General features: G+C 38.8%; 1 protein-coding gene across 2 annotated transcripts in view; it reads right to left on the bottom strand.

Moving 5' to 3' along the window:
* The window catches only part of LOC122976325 (protein FAM184A-like), a 56488-nt gene that overhangs the window by 16316 nt on the left and 25717 nt on the right, over positions 1 to 14455 (bottom strand). For both annotated transcript variants that reach the window (XM_044344733.1, XM_044344734.1), the window contains exons 13-19: positions 11627 to 11748; positions 11134 to 11284; positions 5081 to 5195; positions 3947 to 4044; positions 1325 to 1478; positions 353 to 480; positions 72 to 256 (exon numbers count right to left, since the gene is read on the bottom strand). In XM_044344733.1, coding sequence (XP_044200668.1) covers positions 72 to 256; positions 353 to 480; positions 1325 to 1478; positions 3947 to 4044; positions 5081 to 5195; positions 11134 to 11284; positions 11627 to 11748 — 953 coding nt within the window. The remainder of the gene's footprint in view (positions 1 to 71; positions 257 to 352; positions 481 to 1324; positions 1479 to 3946; positions 4045 to 5080; positions 5196 to 11133; positions 11285 to 11626; positions 11749 to 14455) is intronic.

The raw sequence follows: 14455 nt of genomic DNA, 5'->3' as shown, positions 1-14455 counted from the left end.
TCACATATATAACACAATTTCACATATCATTTTTAAAAATAGAAGGGGTATTTGAGGACACTGAGTACTACCTTATCTGATGGTTAGCTTCACTGCGGACCCGCAGCACCTCTTTGCCCTTCAGCTCCAGCTCTCTGGTCAGAGTGTCAATGGTCTCGTTCAGAGAGTGGATCTCATGGTCCAGATCGGTGATGCGGTTGCTACGGGAACACACCTCTGCCTGCAAGTCGGAGATACGGACCAGGAGCTCTTGTTCCTAGATGATTTACATATTAACACAACAGAGAATAAGTAGTTAGGTTTCAGTTGGAGAACAAGTGGGGAAACTATCACTAGAAACTTTCACAGTTACCTGCTGGTGGCTGTGCTCCATAGCTTTCTCTAGCTCCCGTTTGACGGTAGTGTTGTCTTTAAGGTGGATCTGCTTCAGGTGCTCTATAGCTGTAGCATGGAGGTGGTTCAGCTCTGCACGGAGGGAGGCTGCAAGAGAGAGAGACAGTGGGACAGTGTGGGAATATCAGAAGTAATCTGAGGGTTGAAACATCATCACCGTGTACATCATGTACAAGTATAATCATCATAAGATATATCAGAAAACTATTGTTATAGCATGATATTGATTTCAGCTCATCTAGCTCTGTAGCGTGGGTGTCAGGTGTCAGGAGGATTTCCTCTGATCTCAGGTGAGGATCCTCTTTGTTCTTTGAAAATCCTTTCCCACCAAAAGTAGAGCTTTTGTATTTTGTGGTTATCTCAGACTCTTTTAAACTTCTTAATTTTAACAGATAAAATCTCTTTCTCAAGATCGGCTTAATATCAGACTGTTCATTTAAAATACTTCCAACAAAAAGTTCAGTTTTGTCTGTTCACAGATCACAGAGGATTAATCGGTGAAATCGTTTTTAAAAATTGACACCATATAACATAGATTGCCTTCATATCTTTTTCATTCTTAGGCCTTGTGGGAGCTGCTTATTGCTTATTATTTAATTGCATGGATGTGAGATGTGAGTAAGCTTCTTTTTGTATGCGATCTGCTGATTTACTCCCATGATCAGTTGTGTTTTTTCTCCATTTAACAGCGTGGAAGGATGAAATAGGGGCCTACAGACTACATCGCTACAAATATAAGCATCAGCCCAGCAGGTAGAAAGTTCATCACAGTGGGTAGAAACATCTTCACTGTGGGCAGAAAAATCATTGCTGCAGTATAAAACCATGCCACAGAGAGAGAGAGGTTGCCATCTTGGATAGAAACCCAGTTAATATGGCTACAAACAAAGACAAGTCCAAAGCAGGTGTACATGTGTTTAGTATCATTTACCCAGCTTTGCTTTCCCCTCGTCCTCCAGTTCAAATCGCAGCGTCTGCAGCTCCTGGTCTGACTGCTGTCTCAGGATATCGAAGGTCCTCCTGTGGGCCTCCTTCAGAGCATGAACCTCCTCCCTCTGCTCTTGCTTCAGACGCTCCTCCAGGGCCTGGGAGGGGAAAAAGGGAGGACAGAGAGGAGGAGAAAAGGACATATATGCTATGTTAACAAACGCTACCAAAAATAAAAAATGTAGTGATGCAGTGAGTAGTTTGAGAGCCATCCTTGGTATATGAATATGAGGATGCTCTGAGAAAATATTTGAGAGTTGGCTGACAAAAAGCATCGTATTTATCAGCTATATTGTTGGAAAATCAACAACATAGATGTACAGGGGCGTGAAAAAAGGCAAACTCTTTTCGGAAGATTGGCTGTCTTGTCCTATTAGCAAAATTCTGGGTTAATCAGCTAAAATGTCTCTTATTTGGGGTATTTAATGATCTATTAAACACTCTGATTTCCATATAGGTTTTATGTGATCTATGACTTCAACCAGCAGTAACGGAAACAACATCCACTCATAGACGCAGTGTCATTTTGTTCAATGAGGCGGTAAAAATCTTATTCATGACTCCTTTTGCATCAAATGTTTCTGCCTGCGATGTAATTATAAGAGAGCTTCACCCATAAACTCAACAACTCAACAATAAGCCATTACATCCTGGCTCATTTTCAATATCGTTTAACAGGGAAATGAGGAGAATTAAAGTGGCTGAACCTAATGAATTGTTTTACAACGCTAGGACTTTCTCAGCTGATTTGATTGCTTTATGAATCTTTTACCTGCAATTAACTCAGCAGTGGGATCGTTTGCGTCCTCTGTGTTGTGTTGGTAGTTTTAGTGACTAATCACTCACAGACTCACAACTAATACTGTGGTTTACTTCTCCTCTACACACACACACTTGAAAAAATAATTTGTCTGTTATAGAATAAATTGATTTAACAAAAAAACCTTGCAAATTGCACAAGTGACGACTGCACTTCCCGAACTGTATAAGGCTATAATTTCCTCTCAGGAGGGAATTACTCCAGGATAATGTTGTGCAGTAGAGAATCCTCAGACAACAAATCACGTTACATGACAGAGAAAATCCTCCATTTATCAGAGCTCATACCGAGGATCCCATCCCATGCACATTTCTGTACAACTGCACTTGAGGCTTGGCCACGAAAAATGTTTTAAACACAAATTGTATTAGTTTTAGTTTAGTTAGATTTGGTCTCCTTTTAGTCAACACAAACTAAAAACATTTTAGTCTAGTTTAAGTCATGTATGTTATGTATGTTGAGGCTACGGCTGTTTCCATATTTTATGTATACAGTTATCACAGTCACAGTGTTCCTGCTCCTATACTCTGTGGTAAAATAACAGACAGTGAAGGAATAACTGCATGTGTTTGAACATAGCTGCGCTTACTGTTCAATAAAACTGTCGGGTTTAGTTAAAGACGAGCGACTAAAGTGTTGGGTAATGCAAAATTTTTCATTTAGTGGAGAAGATTCATTAATCCTGCACTCATTCTTAAATGATAGTCGCCTTTAAACACAAAAGATAGCCAACTAAAAGTTGTATTTTCATGGTTTGTCCCTGCTGTTTGTTCTTGCTTCTTGTCTAATTTTAGTGGGATTGTAGATGAATTTATTCCATAAATCTGTTGTTCCTTCAAAGAAACACTTCAGGTTAGGTTAGCTGATGTTACTAGCAGATAAGCACATAACGTTACTAAAATGCTGGATGTTACTTAATAGTGCAAGTGATGCAACTTCTGAAGAAGAGATACTTTTGTGATGATCCTACAGATGCATTCAGGCCATTCATCCATTTGTCTGTTTTTTTAATTGGTGTGAAGCCGGTGAGGGATCATGACAACTTTACTGCATTGAAAAAGTTCTTCTTTTGATAGTACTGCCCCAGTGACGAGCTCTTTTACTCTAAAAGTTCTGTTGTGGCAGAAAGAGGTGGATGAAAGAGGAAACAGCTGGTCGAGACACAGGTGTCAGATGGGGAATCTCTTTATTCACAGCGGCCCTACTACCAACGTAGTCAGATATATCTTCCAACAGTACAGAACGAGACATACCTTTTTATACTGAAGACAGGTTGTGTGTGTGTGTGTTCGTGTTGCGTGACGGGTTTCATCCTGTTTACCAGACTTTTTGGCGAACCTAAATTCTAAAGAAGAATGGGATATTTCTCAATTTCACTTATCTTGGACTTTGACCAAATGTGAATGGGCGTCTCTGCACTATGGGTTTGTGTGTGGCACTTTGCCATTTCGCGAGTGTGTGTATGTGGCACTTCGCCATTCCAGATGTCTCCTGTTTTGGTTTGGTGGGCTGACATGTTTGGCATGAGTACAGGTCACAGTGACCTGGCACTCATCCCCCTGCAGTTCTGAGAGTGAATGAATACATATGATATTCAGAAGATTTTTTTTGTCAATACAGTGCAGCCTTAACACTAGCACACACACTGAGACTGCAGTAAACATGAAAAATCTCAACATAAATAATGTACATCTGCATGCAGGTATGATTGACGTGTGTGTGTGTGTGTGTGTGTGTGTGTCCTACCCTGATCTGGTGTTGTCTGGCCTCCTCCATGGTGCTGAGGGCACAGCAGTGAGCCTCCTGTAATCGGTGTTCTCTCCTCTGATGTTCTCTCTGCATCTCTGGAAACACACACACACACACACACACACACACACACACACACACAAAGAGACAGAGCTGTAAACATAAACACTGATACATCGCTTTGTCTTCAAAAGCAGACAAGTTTCTATTCTGTTTGACGAGACAGAAGACATGACAATCTGTTCCAGTCACCCCGTTGCAGGAGACATTCTGGGAACAATGACAAAACAGAACTTGACAAGACAACTACGATGCACTGAATGATGTTTTATTTCAAATTTTTTATGTATCTTTATTTTTGACTTGTATCGTACAGGCACACTGGCCTGATTTTGGAACATACACTTGAAATACGGTGGGAACACGTCATATAACTTCCCTGACATTATTAAAACACAAATACACCTGAAACACAAGTGAGGCATTTTTGTTTCTACCCATCCGATGTTTTTCCGTCATTCACACACAACTCTCACTGAGCTTGGAGAGGCGTACGTGTGTTGATTGAAGTGGGAATGTCAATCAAAGTAGTCGTTCGGAACAAAACTGGGAACCACAGTTGTCAAATTCATCCAAAATTTTCCCAGAATCTGAAAGTGAACTGATCTTAAACTAGTAAATGTATCATTGTGTTTCTACAAAGTGTGATCTTTAGCTTCCGCTCAACGACAGCAACACATTTAACAGAATTTGAAGTTCTGTGATTGGATGTTTCGTACCGAAATTTGCCTTGTGAGTCACAGTTGACTTCTTGCCTTAAGTTTTGTGTAGACGCGTTTATCCCTTTGGCTTTTTATCAAAGAACCAGATATAACACAGTTGGCCATCTTCGGCACTGGTCATTCAACCGCGACGGGTGTTTCAGACACATCAAAGTCACAGAAACGCTCTAACTGTCAACTCTGGTTCCTAGAAACAACTTCTAAACACTTTGCAAATGACTAAGCATGTCGAGTCAACAGATTGGCTGCGATTTGGAGTTAAAAAACTGCGATTTCCATCTGCTGTTGCTGTCGACATATGGCTGCGGTTTCCTCTGTCTCGATATGGTATCGACAGATGTCAACTTACCTTTCAGCTGTTGGCTCAGCAGCTCTCTCTCCTGGTTGAACTGAGACTGCAGCTGCTGGAGAGCTGACTGCGACTGAGACAACTGCAGCTCCAGAGACTGTTTCAATAAAGAGATCTGGACAAAGAGTAGAGAGAGGAAGAGAAAGATACAGGGACGAGGGTAGATATAATTACTGGTATTGTTTCTTAAAGTAAAGAAAACAAATGTGGTCAGACAGACATACCAGGTCAGCATGCCTGTACCCTACATATAAAACCAACAATTGCTTACTGAGCTACAGTTCTGACTGGGTTCATTTCTGTGTAGCAACAACACATTTAATTTCCCCTATAGAGCAAATGGCCTCAGCTGTATAAGAAATATCTGTCTCCAGGAGAGGAGCAACTCGCTCAATTGAATGCACAAATTTAATTAGGTCAACACAAAGACATAAAACATCATTACTTTTTCTTTGTTTTCCCTCCTGAGTAACACATCTCAGAGAACAGTTTTTTTTCTGATTTGAAACCAACATATTGTTTTGAATGCAGAGAGACAGTCTCAAGTACTCACTGGTGGTGATATCGACACACAGATATGAGCCAGACACTGCTGCAGTTAGAGATTTCGCTGCTCATCTCAGCGAGCTGACAGCTTGTCAGACGGCGAGCATCAGCACACAGAGCCAAATAACATCAAGACCAACCAGAATAAGCCCCATCACGGCGTACAAAACAGTTTTGTTTTCGAGGAGATATCAGAACTATTAGAGGCCTAAGAGGCCGTAAATGGCAGAACTCTCTCAGACAGACGGCTCTGGTCCTCCACACGCCACTCTTCCTCAAGCTCCGGCAGTTAAATCCCCGGCAGGATTTAGCGCCGTAGGAGTACTACATTAGCAAATGTAAGGTAAGATGGATTTAAAAAGAGAGGATGAGGAGCAGGGCAAGGATGAAGTTCATGGGGTTCTACATTGAATACAGATTTAAAAAGACAGACGGGTGACCTGTACAATATATCCTCCCTTCCTGTGTCCACTAACTGTCTGTTGCAATTAATCATTCTTACATTTACAGAAATATAGATGGGCATACTGTACAAGATTAATGAGGTAGAAATACTTTAAATAACCAGTATGTGTCTATCCCCCAGTGTTTTAATTAATCACACACTCACGCACACACACTGACACACACACACACAAACAGAAAATACAAGCCTGAGGCTGGAACCTTGTAATGAAAACATCTTAATGAAAAAAGAAGTCATTATAGATAACGACGACACAGACACTTCACCCAGCTAGAAACTTTCATATGCAGTAAATCATTTCTTTTCTACTTAAAGCAGAACATGTGGTTACCATGTCTTGTCCATCAAATCCACTAAGCTAATGCTTGATTTGACCAGCTATTGACAAATGCAAGAGTCCTGACTTTTGCGAAGACTTGGATTTTGTCCTGTTTATCTCAAAACTTGGAAAAAAAAAAAAAAAATCTTATTAATTTGGGTGTTTGGACTCTTGTACTTGTTATCTCAAAACTGACTCAAAACTGACTTTGTAATTTCTGCAATCTGCTGTTACTTACTTTTTCATAACTTTATCTATAAAAACACAGATAAAAAGAGAGACTTATCAGGTAAAGCAAATATCCAAAGTCAATTTTAAAGAATTAAAAAGTTTGGAGGGACTCTATTTATGTGTGCCAGGTGTGACCAGCAAAAACAAATAACAGCTGGTTAAAAAACCTTAGTGGGGATTGAAATAATCAAATGATAAATTGAGCAAAACATACATTTCCACAGTATTAAATCCATCAACAACATAGCTGCGTCATACCATCCTGCTACTTTAAGTTTCTCTTTTATAACGTATATACAGTTTGCACTTGCTAATTAATGTAAATTGCCTCTATTTTGCTTTTTTTTTCTTTGATGAAATTTCTGGCAGTGAAACTTCCTGCAGATGTTTCACATTTACAGCCGACTGATAATGAGAAGTATTATGTCATTTAACCTGCTGGAAGGCTTTTAATGTGGAATATCTCTGCAAGAAGTGTTGAGTTGTAATGATGGTAGCAGCAGTAAAGAACAGCAAGGTGGAGGCCATTGGAATCAATTCATTAATGAAAACTCCTCCACACCGTCTCTCTCACTGCTGAAATATTCATTAGATTACAATGTTTCAGTCTGTTTGACCTTCATCAGGTAAATGGGCAGCATCACAACACTTATAGAAACTGTTTCAATCATCCAATCAGCATAATTAAGGGCATGAATACCAATTTGTTAATGAATCCATACAATAGCATCCGTTTGACTGGTGACGCATATGTTTTGAGTAAGTTCAAGGTGCTCATCAGCCAGACCAGTCTCTGTGGTCCTCTGACTGGATGATTGAGGCAGCTCCCACATGTGTATATATATGGAAGCACTGTGATGCTGCACATGTATCCGGTGAAGGTCGGACAGACTGAAACGTTGAAAAAATGCATATCACGGTTCCCCAAAGTCCAAGGTGACGTCTTTAATTTCCTTGATTTGTCTGATAAAAAGTTTTTAAAAAATCCAGAGATTTCACAAAAATTATATAAAACAAAAGCTGCAAATACTCTAACTGAAAGTTGAAACTAGATAATTTTGGTACTTTTGCTGATTAAGGATTAATTAATTATCAAAATTGTTGTCCATTAATTTTCTGTTGATCAATTTATCAGTTAATTGACAAATCATTTCAGCTCATATCTTGCACACTGCCTCTGTTGGGAATTATTAGAGATTATTATAGGCACATTTCGGTATATATATACAGTATACATATATTTACTTGACTATTTTACCAGATTTGCATGATATATCTGGCTACTTAGAACTGAGAAAATTTTTTTACTTTCTTTAAGTATTTACTGTCCTTGGAGTTTGAATGAAGTTTGATATAATGTGGTTGTGTTTTCCTAACTTGAATTAATGAATTCTCCTTTAAAATAAAAACAGAAAGGACATGCAAGGTATAATATCTTATAACATACACACTCACTGTATAATATAAATACATACATGTTAACTTACATGCATAGGTACAAACATAGAACCATATGTATATTGCAATATATACTAATATATGTATGCATAAACAATAAAACTTTGGCATATTTATGCTTAAAGTGATCAATGCAGTACTGAATCAAACCACACATACAAAAAATCACAATGACATATTTAGTGTTTCTCTCTGAAGCAAATACACTCATGTACACAGAGGGCTGTGTCTTTATGCAACTGAAATACAAAATTAAAAAAAAGAAAATGAAAAAGCACAATTCACCAAAGCCCTTTAATGTGACAAAACACACACACACACACACACACACACAGTGTAAGCTCCTTAGGTATTTGGTCTGTGACATTGTTTGATGTTTATTTTCAGCCACTCTGCCTGATCAGTGTAAAATGTAACATTTTGTACTGCGACTCACATTTACACAGTTCCCAAAACTAATGTGGCAGATTTAGATAACACTCACTAAAGAAGCCATTTTGGAATTATTGCTCGAGTCTAAGTTTCTATTTCCAGTCTTTAAAAATTGTATTGTCTTAGCGCATGTTTATGGGTTTTCTTCACCTGTTTATTCTGGTGTATTGGAGCCTATCACAGCACTGGTCCATAGCAGCGCTGACACAGATATACAGACTTTTTCCTCGGGATACATTGAACTCAGGAAACTTTGATTTCTCGGCAGTAAATGTTCGCATGGTGGGACAGCTGTAGAAGCAGACAAAAATGGGGGGAAAATTTCCTACAAAGTCAGACAGCTCCTTTACCTTTGTGCGTAAAAGTAGCGTCTTGAGCTTCTTTCGTCACACATCGGGTTGAAGGGAGGGGGCGTCTGGAAAAATTGCCAAGCTGGCATTGTTGGTTGCTGCCTCCAGCTTGTCAGAAAATGTTTATCTGAGGCCACCGGCGTCTTGGCAAAAATCAGGACGAACCTCTTTGACATTTCAGTTGTGACTCAGCTGAGCTCTGAATTACCCAGAGGCAGTATGCTCAACACGGACGGCTACATGAGTATAAGTAGACAAGCGTCTGAGCTTTCAGCCTGGCGTCAAATGGTTCTCTCTCTCTTGCTACAGAGCTTAAACTCTGACCTGAGCAGCTCTCATTTCCATTTTTATTCCCATTAGGAAAATTCTCTAGTAATCGTTGCTATGAGGAAAAAAAATGTATTTCTGAGCAAAGAAAAGAATTTATTTCAAACTGTTTCTCCTGTGTGTGTGTGTGAGTATAAAGTTCTTATGTATGTGTATGTACAGCAAACATATGTATATGAGGATCACATGGCTGAGGGATATGGCTTTGGGAAAAAAGCTAATTAAAAAACAGAAGGTGTTCTGCATTGCTGTTGGCGAAGAACAGTGAAATCAGACCAAAAATAGCACAGGAAGAGAAGTTAAATCCTTTTGGTTTTTCCAGGCTGATTTACTGTTGTTGTGGGAATTATGTTGAATTATAAAGCAGGTAAAGTTGTTTTTTTTTTTTTATGGCTTCACTGTTAATCACATTCACAGAGACACAGTGAGAGGCAGCAAAGCCTTTGAGATTAGATGTGAGATGTACAGTAGCTCTCCTTGGACAGACGCTATTTTTTGCTGCGGGCTGTTTCCAGGCGTCAACATCGTGTGGAGCTGTCAATCAAAGTGGTTCCCAAAAGCGGTTGGGGTCAAGGGATGAAGGTCAGGATTGGGGGTGACCCTACGGTATTTCTATTGAAGCCAGGGAACAGAAATTGCTGCTTTCAGCTACATTCATCTTTGTTATCCTTGATCCAAAAAATTACCACTGTCGATCACTGAAATGGTCAAATTGTATGTGAACGCAACGGATCGTGCGTCTGCCAGTGCCACGTGTGTGAGGTGAATGATTTAGTAGGTGAAGCGAGGTGTGCTGGTCGCAGCATGATGTGCATGTGATCCGTACTTTATACTGTGGCTTTTGGAGCTAAACAGCAGGATATAGAAAATAAAAAAAACATCAAACGGACTACATGTAACTTTATAAAGCTCTTGAAAACACAAAGAAACAGACATCCACACAGATCAGCTGAATTCAGCACCTAACTTAAGCTGATATCTCTGCTGTTCTGACTGTAAGGCCACAGTGTATTGATTAATCTGATAATAAACGAATGTATTGACAATTATATGACATTGTGTTAATGTTTGCTGCTTCTTTTTTTTTTTTTAGGACGGGAGTTGTTTTGCCCAAATCAATCAGTGGTGACTGATGTATCCATCCTGTTCAAGTCATTTTCAGTCGACAGCTAAGCAGATAGCAGTTAACTTTGATGTTGATGTTTTGGCCAATTCTGGTTCTGGCACAAAATGATGTCCCGATTCTTAATCCTTGCTTGGTTCATTTTCATCAAAATATTGTAAATCTGACGTGCAGGCAGCAATCTAGAGGGCTGGAACCAGGCTATGTCTGCATGACTATACAAATTACCTTCACTAATACCCCAGGTACTTATGATGTTTGATTGTAAAAAAAGTTCTTATTTCAGCTGTCTGTGCATTTATGAGCATCTCTGCTGGTTTCATATGACCAAGATGTCAGAAATGGATAGAAAAGAAACCTGAAAACTTTCAGTTATCCAAATTTAAAGCTGCTCCAAATACTTGCTAATATTTCTGACCTCATTGCCTTTCGCTGACTCATAATATATTTAGTTTCTGAAGACATTTCCATATTAATCTACAGTGATGTTTCAAACAGTTCAACAAAGGATAAGATCAAATGGTTTGTGGCAGCGCAGCTTGGTGCTCTTGTCAAGATCTGCTGAATTTGTAATTGAAGAAAATGAAGGTTTTACTTGAAAACATCAAGTTGATTATTTGTGGTATTAAAGTTATCATTTGCATGGTTCAGATACAGTAAACCCTGATAATTTACAGTAACTCATAGACAGATATGGCTTGAAAGAACTTAATATATTGCTGTTACATTTCATCTATTGGAGAGGCTTTGATGAACTTTATGACCATCTTTCAAAAACCAGTATAAGTACGTATGTTTTACCTGTTCCAGCAGGTCTTCCACCTTCCTCTGCCAGCCCTCCCTCGCAGCCATCATCTCCAGTTCTTTCTGCTGGGAGATCTGAGTCAGCGCTGCCTGTTTGTCTGCTTCATACTCCTCAGTCAACTCCTCCTTCAACAAACGCACTTCTTCACTACAGAGAGAAGGAGAGTTTGATAAAAATGTATTATATTTGTGCTTGTGTGCTCACCCTGCTTCATTTTGTCCTGCTAAAAGATGTCTGTAAATATTGTATGCCGCTGTGCTTCGGATTGTGTTTGTTTGCTATTCATTCTCATTAATATCCATGAATTTCTTTGGCAAAACAAGTCGACTTGTTATGCTAATTACAAGTGTGATTGTGGAGGAGAGGAGGCGAGATGACAGCGATTAAACAAATGTAGAGCGTGAGACTGACAGGCTGACAGAGAGATACATGAGGACAGAGAATAACTTTTCTTTTTTCTTTTCTTTTCTTTTTTTTTTTTTTTTTTACCGCAGTGCGTCTCTCCATTTCTGGTCCAAGTCATCTGCCATCTTGTCCATCTTCTGTTTCTCTTCTGTTCTGATGGACATCACTCTGGCCTCATGCTGCTGTTTCTGGGTCTCGATCTCTTCCTACAAGCACAAAAAGGTGAAAAATGTCAGACATAACACTCCGCTGGACCGTCTATGGTTCCATCTTTATCATGACATCTATCACCATCTATCTGCTCTGGCCATCTGCCTGTTTTCCAACCTTGTTTTGAACTTGTTTTGTCGAAGGATTGTGCATATCAGTCAAAATCCCGTTTTACTGAGCCGTCACAACAGATATTACTACTCATGCAGTAACAGGCTGAAATACACTTTTAAAAAATATTACATTTGTGTCTTTATTATAGTGACACTGGAGAGAGTTGACAGGAAATGAAGTGGAGATAGAGAGAGATGGGGTGGTGATATGCAACAAAGGTCCACTGCAGGAATTGAACCGTGTCGTTGCGGTTATGTGACATGCATCTTAACCAGTAGGCTACCAGGGGATGTCTTGAATCCAATTTTGCACTTTACTTCACGTTTCCTCGAGATTATTACTTCTTTCTGTTGCTCAAGATCGTTTTTTACGGTTGTTATGACAAGATTTTACTCTAATCTTAAATGATCTCAACATATCACATAGTGGTTTTTATGCTCAGGACTTAAATGTCTCATTATCTCAGAATAACAGTTTTCCATACTTCATGGTCTATCAGAGTCCGCTCCTCTCAGACAAAGAGAGATATATTCAATATATCATAATATATCATAAATATGAAAAAGTGTCAAATTCTGATCAGATACTGTAACAACAGTAATCAGTAATAATGGTTGGAAATCATAAGATAATTAAATCATTATCTTGGTTAGAATAAAGGATTCAAAGGTTAAAATGGGTGAAATGTATTAAAATGTCAAAATTATGGTCAAATAAAGTTTTGGTTATGTTATAAAGTGCAGCTGAATTCTTGTTTTCTTGAACAGTAGAAAACAACAATGTAAAGCTACTAAAAGTAATGAAATTTTCTCAAACTGCTACAGTATCTCTGACCAGATAAAGCATTACAATAGCTGATGGTTGGATGACTCATAATGCCCACCTCTGCATCTATTTATAATGCCACAGCTATTGGGCATTTTTAATGCACTGGTTCCAAGGCAGAAACTAACTGCACCAGGTCAGCCATTTACAGCTGCTGAAGAGGCTCCGGGTTTTTTTTTTTCTTCTTCTGATGAGCTCATTAAAAGACCTAAAAGCTCCTGTTTACTGTAGCTTTGAGCAAAATTATTCAAGTGGTTAAATCCGATCTCAGCCGTCTCAGATCACGGAAATTATGTTCATGCGGACATTTCCAATGTCAGTAACATGGCACAAGCCAAAAAATGTTGGAAAACACTTGTTTAACCTTTTACAATGCATTGTATTTTATAAACATATGTTTTTTTTGTTGTTTTTTTACGTAAAATTGCAATCTGTAAAGTAACTACAGCTGTTTAACAAATGTGATGAAGTAAAAAGTATGTTTCCCTCTGAATTGTAGTGAATTATAAAGTATAAAGCAGTATAAAAGTTCAGCACTTGACTACTATAAATTAGTTACTTTCCACCACTGTATATTTTAGTTATTGTCAATCTTATAATGACTCATTTGAACATATAAATGTAAATGTATTTATCTAACTATCAGTGTCGGATTATACTATTTCACAGACACATTACTATAAATTGTACTATAAGTATACTATAAGTCATTTTGGGTTCTTTCTGTACTTCTATAAAAGTGACAAGCTACTCAATGGTTCACAGCATGTGAGACAAAAGCTGGTCTAAATTCACTGTGAAGCAGGGCTCGGCTGGCTTAGCGCTTGTGTCTATCCTGCAATAAGCTCAGTATGAATACAAGATACAATCCTGTGTTAGGCTTGCCATTTTTACAGTCCAAATCCCTTTCTTTATATAGCACTCGGGCTCTGGTGGGAAAGCAAAGAGCACCGCTCTGCAATTTCATCTTATTGCCACTCGTTATTCAGTCGCTCTGTCCTCTGTCGGTTTTATCAACCCCCGCTTTCTGTCTTTTATCAGTTATTCACAGTTTTTTATGTTTCACTCATTCATGTTATTCACTCAACTTCATCGTTTGTGCACGTTGCTGTTACTGGATGTGTTAGGAAGCTCCTTACTAAAGAAATATTCTTCTTCTTGTTATTATTAAGGGTAATTACAATCTCTCTTACACACATATACCATGTTCTCCGTCACCCACACACTTCCTGTCTCTCTTCTCTCCTCACACCAGCGGGGTTCTTTTCAAACACAGGGACACTCAACTCATAATAGCCTCATCATCATTATCTCACAGCTGGCCTTCAGTCCCGCACGTAATTCTCAGTTAAGTCTCATTTCCTGATTTCCTCCATTCAAAAATGTCCTTCCGCTCTCGCATTTTTTTCCTCCATCTTTCTCACTACTTCTTTGTTTTCTTCTTTCCCATCACTGAAACTTTGAGTTGCACTTTTATTTTCTGCAAAACCATCAGCAGACTCCATGAACTGAGGTTTGTTTATCTGTCTGATCGGTTGATGTCACACTACTGTACGTGACAGACTGAACGGCTGAGAAACAGACTGACTCGACGTGCAGGGTGATGAAGCAAATTACTGACTATTAATATCATCTGACAGAAGACAAAAGATAGGATTAACCCTGGCAAGAACTCTACTTTCTAATTAAAACACTCTTAGAATATATGTTTTCCCCATTTACATCCAATAAGCACTAGAGACAGATTGAAATCTGACTGCACAA

This window comes from Thunnus albacares, chromosome 24 (assembly GCF_914725855.1).
Source record: "Thunnus albacares chromosome 24, fThuAlb1.1, whole genome shotgun sequence".
Lineage (NCBI taxonomy): Eukaryota > Metazoa > Chordata > Actinopteri > Scombriformes > Scombridae > Thunnus > Thunnus albacares.
The sequence above is the reverse complement of the archived record's forward strand: the minus strand, read 5'-3'. Positions and strand labels throughout refer to the sequence as shown.